At 40.3% G+C, this 10,735-nt stretch overlaps 1 protein-coding gene across 1 annotated transcript; it reads right to left on the bottom strand.

Annotated features, from left to right (window-relative positions):
- Positions 1–259: 259 nt before the first annotated feature.
- Positions 260–2,829, bottom strand: LOC122320580. Its single transcript, XM_043208773.1, has 3 exons — positions 2,100–2,829; positions 1,298–2,041; positions 260–1,086 (listed from the first exon to the last, which is right to left on the bottom strand). Exons 1-3 carry the CDS (start codon positions 2,827–2,829, stop codon positions 260–262), a joined length of 2,301 nt encoding a protein of 766 aa, XP_043064708.1.
- Between the last annotated feature and the right edge of the window lie 7,906 nt (positions 2,830–10,735).

Raw genomic sequence — 10,735 nt, forward strand, 5'->3', positions numbered from 1 at the left:
AGAAGTATGTTAGACTTTAGAATACGTGTTGGGTTTATTGCATGTAGATTTATAATTGGTTGTTCGATTTCTGGTTCGGCTCGCTGATGAAGATGATGCCCTCGGTGACGCCGATAGTGGCTCCCACGTCGACTCTACGGCGGCACGCCTGTCGTGCGTCCTCTGCCTTGCCGAGTCTTTTGGGCACCGGTCGCGTACTAGGCTCGCTACGAGTCTCTCACAACTTTGGAGGATGTTAAGCAGAACCTCCCTAGCGGGGCTAAGCAGTGATGCCATCATTACTGGGCAGGGGATATGCGTCCTTCACGGTCAAAGCATTGAGCTTCCTGGCATCCAGACAAAATCGATCCTTTCCTGGCTTCGAAACTACCGTCGTGCGATTACTCCAGGGGCTCTTACTCTCCTCGATGACTCCCAGCTCGAGCATCTTGTCGATCTCGTCCTCGACCACTTTCTGCTTCGCTGGAGACATGGGATAGGGCCGGTCCTTGAACACTCGGGCTCCTTCAACCAATTCGATGGAGTGTCGCTCCAGGCTGGTAGTGCCAAGACCGTCTCGCTCGAAGTTAAGAAACTCCCCTTTGACTTTCTCTAAAGCCTCCTTCTCCTCCACAGAAAGGCTCCATGACTCGGGATCCTCCTTCGTCTCGTCCTCGTCTTCCTGTTCGGCGTAGTGCTCCATCTGCCTGGCATGGATTTCCTCCGCTTTCTTTCCACCGCTGGGTACGGCCACTCCTACGACTGCTGGAGCAAGACCAAACGTTCGCCAAAAATCGACTCCAAAGTACGCTTCCTGTTCTAGGTATGGGCAGAGATAAAATGTTATCACCTTGCTCATCCTCTTGTACTCCACAGGCAGCTCAACTCGTCCGATAATCGACCGATCTTCTCCAGCAGCCGTCGTCACCTTCGACAAATAGGGCTGGACAGCCACGCCCAACGCCTCTACACGACCTCTGCAACCTTTGCCTAGCAAGTTGACACTGGCACCCGTGTCCAGCAAGCCGGTGATTGGCTGGCCAAAAACCTTGAGGTTCGCGAAAGGTCGAGGATCACGTGAGTCAACGCGTTTTACTGCCGCCACCACTTCTCATCGTCGGGTTTTCCGGATCTTAAATCGTTCCCTTGCCTTCTGGACCCTGCGAGAAAACATTCGCATGCCGCTAAGCTGGTGCTCTGCGAAAATTCGGTTTCGAGCTTCCAGATGGCGACGCATCCTCTCCTCAGCTGGTAAGTATCTTAAGTCGATCTTAAAGCTACTAGGTGGGCTAACTAATTTGTTCTCCTTAGGCACTACTTCGCAGGATTCCTCTCTGGACGATTCCCTCCTGCCTTCGGATCGCCCAGTCTGCCGTTTTCCGGTCGGGACACTTTGGTAAGACAGTGTCTGGTCGGCCACATCTGTAGCAAAACAGCTTGCGATCCACGGTCTCGCAATCACGGAATCCGGGATCAGCGGCACCGCAGTTCCAGCAATCCGTCCGGAATGGATTTCGGGGTCGTCCACGCAATTCATCCACGTCGAAGGAATCTTCCTGAGGCTCCGGTACGCACGCTTCGGCCACTCGGGGTCTATCCCCTGCCGGATGACGCAATGGTGGCTGGTACGAGGTGCGTCTTCGGCGACCGAAACTGCGTTCCACCTCTATGCACTCCTGCCGCAATTCGTCCACGGTAAATATTTCCATCGCGAAGACAAAGCGCGCAACGCCATCCCTTAAGCCTTTTTTAACCACCTTCACCAACTGCCGCTCCGGCATTGGTTTTTTTAGGCGTGAGGCGAGCTGCTGCATACAGTGGATGAAGTCCTCCACCGTCTCGCCCGGCTGCTGTTCCCGCTGCAGGAGCTCGTGCATCCGGTCATGCTCGGTCTGGTGCCCTCTAAATCGGTCTATAAGGGCTCGGCGCAGCTGCAGCCAACTGTCGACTCTGGACTGTCGCACGTGGATCCAGTACCACACCTTGGCACGACCGATGAGAAATACGTGGAAGTGCCTCAAAACCTCATGCCATGGACACTGATGCTGCCGCTGCAGGAACTCTATCCGAAAGACGAAGTCCTCCACGGAAATCCGCTCGTCATCCCTGCCGAACGACACGTTCCAGCGGTCCACTTTTTGATACCGACTGCTGCACCCAATGCCCACGTTGGCATACGTCCTGCCGTCTGTGCTGCTCGGCCTCCAGAGGAAGACCTGGACTGCTGCTGGCCCAATCCGACGATGTGTAGGTCCTTCGCTGCGGCTTCGGTGGGACCAATGGAGGTGGCCGACATGGTCTGTATCCTTTCGGGATGGCACCCTGCTTCTGCTGCGCTGGTTGTTGCTGCCGATCCCCTTGCTGCTGTGTCGCCGGAAGAGGCAGAGGATTTTCTGGCCTGATCACATCGTTGAGGAGCTTCATCATCTCGAGGAAACCGCTCCGGATTTCCTCTCTCAACGACTGGCTGACTCCGGCCTCCTGCGCCTTCCGATAGGTCTCTGCCGCCTGTGCTACCGCCAAGTTCGTCGCGGACTTCTCCTCCAAACCGAGCCGTGCTTTGGCCGAGTTCTCGTCGCCCAGCTCGAGGAGTTGCTCTGCGACCAGACCCACGTCGGCAAAATTCAAGTGTTTCCGGGAATCCTTCTGTTTGGCGGGATCAACATCCCGGATCCGTTCCCGAAATCGCTCCACTGGCGTCCTCAACAACCCTCCAGCCATCGATACGCGCTCTCCCCCTGCAGCACCCTCTACATCCGTAGACCAAAGCGCGTCTTCCTCGATTCCGGGAGGACCCATCGACCTTAATTGGTGGTCGTGCCTATCCCCAGTATTTGTTTCTCTTGGCATGTTTATAAATTTTATATATACATTTTTTAAAACCTAATACCACAACAACACAATAAATTTACTAATAAATAATTGCAATAAATAAATAGATAAATTTGCACGAAATAAATATACACTTAATAAATAAGTAAGTAAATAAATATCAAAATAAATAATGAACCAATGGCAAAATAAATAATGAAATAAATAACAGCACAATCAATAACAGAATAAATAAATAAATTATGAAACGACCAAAAACATAACTTCTGTAATAAATAATAATACCCAACAAATACCACTAACTTCTAAACTCTTCGAGCAACCAGATCACTAATCTCCTTTTTAAACTGTTTTATTTAGGTCACCCTAGGGTCAAAATTAGAAAATGAAATTTAAGTACCTTCCTGTTGCCAGATTGATCTGAAATTTGGTACACACCTTCAGTTCCGATGACAATACAATATAGTAATGTCAATAACATTGTAAATCCAAGATGGCGGCCGCAAAATGGCGGATAACGTAGGTTCTATCAATCCCATCAATATGGGTATCAAATGAAAGGTCTCAACAAGTATAATACAATGTACTATATAAAATTAAAATTCAATATGGCGGCCTCTGCAAAATGGCGGATAACTTAGGTTTTATCAATCCCATCAACATGGGTATCATTGTCACTGTCAAACACATCAGATTAATTCAGATCAATCTGACAACAAACGGGGTAAGCTAAATCTTATATATATAAATGAATCGCGAAATGTGTTGGTAAGCGCATAACTCAACAACGCCTGGACCGATTTTGATGAAATTTTTTGTGTGTATTCCAGGGGGTTTGAGGATGGTTTAGATTCACAATATGTTAAAATAATATTTATTATTTTATAAAGCAAAACGGCTAAAGAAAGTGAAGTTGATAGAAACAAAACTGGAGGTTTACCAGCAGAACTGGAAATATTTGTGGGGGCAAAAGTCATGCTACGGTCCAATTTTGACGTTTCGGAGGGATTAGTAAATGGCGCTATAGGCTACATCAACGAAATCGTTTGGCCTCAATTTCGTCGAACTCAGATGTATGCAACAGATGTACCTTCCGTCCGAATTGATTTCGAAAAAGACGGAGTACATCTTATACACCCGAAAGCCATACAGTTTCCAGCTAAGTACAATTACGGGACGGCTGAGAGAAGAATGTTGCCTTTAATACTATCATGGGCTTCTACAATACATAAAATGCAGGGCAGCACTGTGGATCACGCAGTCGTATACTTAGGTGCGAAACTGTTTGAAGAAGGTCAAGCTTACGTGGCTCTTAGTAGAGTAAGATCTTTGCAGGGACTACGTATAGCGAAGTTGGACTGCAACAAACTAACGGGCAAGAAACCATGCAATAATGAAGCACTAAATGAATTAAACAGAATGCGAATTAAAAACTAATAAAAACTTAATCAAATTTGTTAAAAAAAACTTTTTAATTTTTAATTTTTTTTATGTTAACCCTACATTGCAATGTTTAAGATAAATGTACTTATTATTGGACCTCTGGGGGCGTCGACCGTTTAAATGACTATTACTCGTAGGAACAAAATGGTAAAAAAAAATATAAATAAAAATGCGAAATAAAAACTAAAAGCTAGAAAATAAAAAAAGGTAAAAAAAAATTTTAAGTTAAACCGTTTTATGTAAATCATGTACTAAATGTACTAAAAGCCTAAAAATAATATAAAATAGATACAGACGTGGGAATTATAAACATATGCTTAGACTAGACTAAAATAAAACCGTGGGGCAAGTCAATTGTGTACAATCGTTGATTAAAATGTTTGTTTGCCCCACGGTTTTATTTTAGTCTAGTCTAAGCATATGTTTATAATTCCCACGTCTGTATCTATTTTATATTATTTTTAGGCTTTTAGTACATTTAGTACATGTTTTACATAAAACGGTTTAACTTAAAATTTTTTTTACCTTTTTTTATTCCTATTTATCTTTCAGTTCCACCGTGGGGAGATGGAATTAATTGTCGTCGGTGGACTTCCGACCCGTGTACTACGCATCGCCAAAAATCATCCCAATTTCCGCCCCTATACAGCCGCTCGTCAACTGGTCTATTGGGTTGGCAAGAAAGTCATGTCGTTTTTTTTAGTAATCTAATTTATTGGGTTGGCAAGAAAGTAATGTCGATTTTTTCAATATTTTCAAAGATGATTTATTTATATCAGGACTTATAATTAATCAATTATGTATTGGCCGTTTTGTTCGACCACTAATGATCATCTTTCGGGCAGCTGCATAATTCCGCGCTCAAAGAACTTTTGGTCTTTTCCAGCAAAGAATCGAGATAAGTGGTTTTCGACAGCCTCATCTGAATCAAAGTTTTTACCATTCAAAGAGTTTTGAAGAGAGCGAAACAATTGGTAATTTGAAGGTGCTAAGTCCGGACTATAAGGTGGATATGGTAGCACTTCCCAATTCAGCTCCTTTAATTTTTGCCGAGTGACCAAAGATGTGTGGGGCCTAGCGTTGTCATGGTGAAAGACTATACCCTTGCGATTAGCTAGTGCCGGCTCCTTTTCTTTCATTTTTTCCGCCAAATTGGATAGCTGGCGACAGTACACATCTGAATTGATGGTTTCATTCCGTCCCAGCAGCTCAAAGTGCACTACACCCTTCCAATTCCACCAAACAGACAGCATAACTTTCCTCTGATGGATATCGGCCTTTGATGTGGCTTGGGCTGGCTCATCTTTCTTGCTCCATGATCTTTTTCGTTGGACATTATTGTAAACAACCCGCTTTTCGTCGCCAGTAATGATCCGTTTCAAAAAAGGATCGTTTTTAATCCGTTGCAGCAGAGAATAGCAGATGTTTATACGCTTAGTTAGGTGAATTTCCTTTAAGTTATGCGGAACCCAAACATCGAGCTTGCTTACGTAGCCAAGTTTCTTCAAATGGGTTTCAACCGTTGTATGCGACACACTGAGCTTCTCTGACATCTCCCGCGTTGAATAACGCCGGTTTTCATCCAGCAAAGCCTGAATTTGTTCGTCAAAAACGGCCGATGGTCGATCAGAACGTGGGGCGTCTTTAACTCCAAAATCTCCAAGCCTGAATTTGGCAAACCAGCGCTGACATTGGCGATCACTCATGGCATCTTTACCATACACTTTGCACAATTTTTCGCGAGCTTCGACCGATTTTTTTCCTTTTTGGTCTGTCATCGTGGCGTCATCTCCGACGCTACGGTGTCACCACAACTTCTAGTGGGATCATATAAATTAAAAACAAAAAAAAAATTTTTGTTAAGGGGGGGGGTAAGGTTTTAAAGGCCAAAAAGGGCCATGTTTGATTTTTTTTTTGCATCGAAATGAGTAAGTTTATTTTATTGAGCTTAATTACATGTTATTGTTTAACTTTTGAAGAGTATTAGAAAAAAAAATTATTACAAAATATTAAGAAATACGCCTGTGGCGGTTAATCTTCCGAAGCGCCCAAAGAAAAAGTTGTTTTGCGGTGAACATCATAGGGCGTTAACGGATCATCTTAAAAAATAAAATATGATATGCGTTGTAAAGATAATGAATTTCCCGAGGTAATCCGGAAGAGTTTTTTTTAAATTTATTTTTTGTCTATTTTTGGGAGCAATTGAAAGTGAAAAGTGCGATTTTAGCTTAAAAAATCGCTGTTAATTTATTTTTTAAAAATAAAAAAAAAAATTAAAAATTAAAAAAAATCTTCCTGATTACCTGCGTATTTTTGTTGAGAATTTGTGTTAAAAATTTGAAAAGGATCGGTTGAGTAGATTTTGAGTTCTGATGTTCACCGACTTTCAAAATAACGTCTTCGGCAAAATCGATTCAAAGTATTTTTATACGTGAAAATACGTCCAAATACGGTTGTTTAAAACGCTGTAACTCTGTTAGTTTGACTTTAATTGACTCAAAATTTTTACACAATGTTTTCGACTCATTGGTCATTCAGAAAAAAAAAAAATCAAAATGTAAAAAAATTATTTTTAAAACCTTTTTTACAAAAAAATAACGAAATATGGATCACATTGTGCGACAGCTTAAAAAATAAAGTAAAATATGGAAACGATGTGTTTTTTTCTAAAACTTCGAAATCCGTTAGCGGAGAATGAAAAGTTTGCACCTTTTTTTGTTATTAACAATTCTAGATGCGATTGTTACGACCAATACGAACCCGCGTATTCGCAATAATCGGTTAGTGATGTGCCGATTAATACTGTCGTCTGGTATATGCGATTTGCCATACAATTGCAATGTCTGGTCACATCTTCACAACACCGCCAAATGTTCGTTGTTACAAACTTGCAGCAGGTTAGTTCAAAATGACAAAATTCTCGGAAAACTTTTCCGAGTTAACAATTTTTGTTTAACAAATATTTATTGTTCATTTTTAACATTTTATTCTTGGTCCCATCCAAACAATACCGCCAATTTTGTCGTTCTCAAAAAATTCGCAGCAGGTTAGTTCAAAATGACAAAATTCTCGGAAAACTTTTCCGATTTAACAATTTTTGTTTAACAAATATTTATTGTTCATGTTTTAACAGTGTTTTACCTATTTTTCCTTTTTATAATTAATCTCTATAACATGTATTTTGAAAAAAGAAAATGGTAAATAACAAATATATATTGTTCTTGATTAACTGCTGCAGAAAAATGTTTTATTTTTTTACCGCTATAACATGTACATATGTATATTTTTATTTAAGGGGTCACGATAAACCGTTGTGCAGGATGCACTACCAACATAATAACGGTTATGTCGATGAATGACGAAAATGTACTTCAGTTTCTGGTGGAGCATGGGGTAATTCTCAGCGAAAAAATTTACCCAAACTGCAGTTCTCCATGCCAGCTCATCTGCGAGTATTGCGATCCTTCCCACCCGCAGTTTTTTTTTTAGCTATCAAAAGGTGAATTACGTAGTAAAAAAGAAGAAAAAGATTCGTAAACGCTGCAACTTCAAAGTTAGCATAAAGAGCAACACATTTTTCGAAAACTCACACGTTTCGATTACTTCCATGTTCCATTTTGTGTTGCTCGAAATTTTGGGTGTTGAATCTTTTACAGAAATTTGCGAGAAGGAACTCGGGTGGAGTAGAAGAACAGTCGTTGATTGGGGCAGTTATTTGCGCGAGGTATACTTAGGGCTACTCGGGTCGATTGCGGCAAACTTGTGGTCCGGGTATGATTGTCGAGATAGACGAGTCTAAAGTAGGGAAAAGAAAATATAACCGCGCGCGTCATCGAGGGTCAGTGGATTTTTGGAGGCTACGAGCGAGAGACAGGGCAATTCTTTGTTGCTCCTGTCGATGACTGCAAGAAAGATACCCTCCTCGACATCATAAAGGATAAAATCGCAGACGGTACAACAATAATGTCCGATTGTTGGAAATCGTACGATTGCCTCAAAGATGAGGGTTATCGCCACCTTACGGTCAACCACTCAATCAATTTTGTTGATCCCGATACAAAGGCAAACACCCAAAGCATTGAACGGTTATGGCGCGACCTTAAAGATTGGATACCCCAATACGGCAGGAAAAAGGAACAATATCCTGGGTATTTGGCGCGCTTCATGATCAAAAAATATTATCCCGACCACATACAGCGCATGTAAGCAATTTTCAAGGCAATAGCGGTTTTATACAACCCCCTCGAAAACAATGAATTCCCCGAAAAAGAGGTAACAAATAAATTTTTAATTTGGCTGAGATCTATGTATTTTCTAATTTTAATTTTTTTTTCTACAGGTTCATTCCGACGCATAAGATTCCGGGAATATTTAAAAATTCTAATTTGTTATGGTGTTTCTTGTCTTGTCTTGTCTTAAATTCAATGTAATTGTATGGACCCAGCTAAATCAGTTTATACCCAAACGTTAAAGATGATTATAATTTAGGTACGCCCGCTTATATATGTTTTGTGGATTTAGCTTAAGTGCTTCATTGCTTCTCTTCCAACAGGCACTTGGTTACACCTCACCAGTGGGCGCTTTAAGCATGGCACGAATAGAAAGTCCCTGGAAACTGAAGGAGTCTTTATACCACTGGGGTCCAAGACTAATAAAGTTCAATGGAAGTAGGATTACCAGTAAGCCTAAGAAACTAAACCTAAACTAAATCCAAAAGGAAAAGAAGCGAAGTGGTAAAATGTTCCCTATTTAGTTAATGAACATTTATATTTATGTTGGGTCTCGTTTAATTTAACCTCAACTTTAGTACATAGTTTTCCATATTTATAATTCATTGTTATATCCATTGCAGAGGTCATCTCAGCGATCGGAGGATAAGTATCCGTACGTTACAGTCCATGTTCGTGATGGCGACCATGAGCAGGCGCTCTATCACTTACGAGACTTTATCGCTGAGTGTCTTCGAGTTCTCCATACTCTCCGACGATTACACTGCCAGCTTGAGGAGTCGTGTGCACGTCTGCACCGCCTTCAGGCGAATCTCTTGCTGTTCGTGTACGATGAAGCAGTCAGCACAACTATAAGACAAAGCTATTATTAATATCGTATTTAAGAAGAAGGATCTACACTGTTATATATATAGTCTTCTATATTGGCTCACCGTTGAACAAAGTTAAGCATGTTCTGCTCCTCAAAGTTGCAGGTGCCCAGTGTTTTGAGGGCCAGCACCATGGTGGCTCCGTCTGCATTCTGGGTATAGGGGTAGGGCTGAAGGGAAGCAAACTGTATGTGGATCAAAAAAAACTTTTTGAAATAATTTTGACACTTGTTTGTGTTAATAAATCGATTTAATACAATTATTTTTGTCGACATCTTTCTTGATAGACGAAAACAAAAACAGTAAAATTATTTTTCAAACAATTTTTCAACTTCTAACTTTTTTTTAAAATAAACTTTTTTTGCAAAGCAATAATAAATTAAGCGAAAAAAAACTCATTTACCCCGTTTCGTAATATTTTTCAACTTAGATATGTTTTTAGTCGATTACAATACTAAAATGGCAAGAATCAAAGAAACTAATACATCAAAATTTGAAATTTATACCACTTTTTGTGATTTTAAGATATTTGCTTTAGAATTTGAAAATTTATATCAGTTTTTATAATTTTAGAATTATTTGTAACAAAATTAAATTATTTTAATAATATCAAAAATCCGAAGAAGAAAATTCTTACTACAATAATAAGAACGGAAATTTTAATTGCGTCATAATGTAATGTTTACAGACGGAGCTACATACGTTTTAAAACTTCGACGAAATATAAATAAATCAAACAGAAACGAGCAAAACTTTTTAAGTTGTGTTGTAGAGCTGGGAAACAATCGATGGCACTATCGAGGTATCGAATTTTTGCCTTTCTGAGCCCCCACCGATAGTTTTTTGACACTATCGTTGGTGCTGGGCATTTCTTTCATTACTGACATTAGCACAAAATATGAGGTTTGGTTGCAAGATTTGCAAGAGAAATGAAAAAAATTAATGATTCTAATTTAAAAAATTTCGTTCCAAAATTTCTGAGTTCCCGCAACCTCAAAAGAGTCAGAGCGTATGTTCAGCAAAGTTGGATTTATTATAAGTAACTGGGGTTTCGCTTAAGGCGAATAATGCAGACATTTTGCTATTTCAACAAGGCAATGCATGAATACAACATATTAACATCATATAAAAATAACTTTAATTTTATTGATTTTTGTTGAAAAATCTTATGTTTTATGTTGATGATATGATCGAATAATTTTTAACTTTTTATTTCTGTTTGTAGTAATTTATACAGCACTAAAAACCTTAATATGAAAAAAATTAAATAAATATGCAAAATGCTATCGATACTATCGAATTTTCGCTATGAAAACATCGAAAATATCGAATGGCGCGACCATAGTTTAGAAAAATCGTTGTTGTTTACGTCTTGATTTTGAC

Source organism: Drosophila ficusphila, unplaced genomic scaffold, assembly GCF_018152265.1.
Source record: "Drosophila ficusphila isolate 14025-0441.05 unplaced genomic scaffold, ASM1815226v1 contig_636, whole genome shotgun sequence".
Classification (NCBI taxonomy): Eukaryota; Metazoa; Arthropoda; class Insecta; order Diptera; family Drosophilidae; genus Drosophila; species Drosophila ficusphila.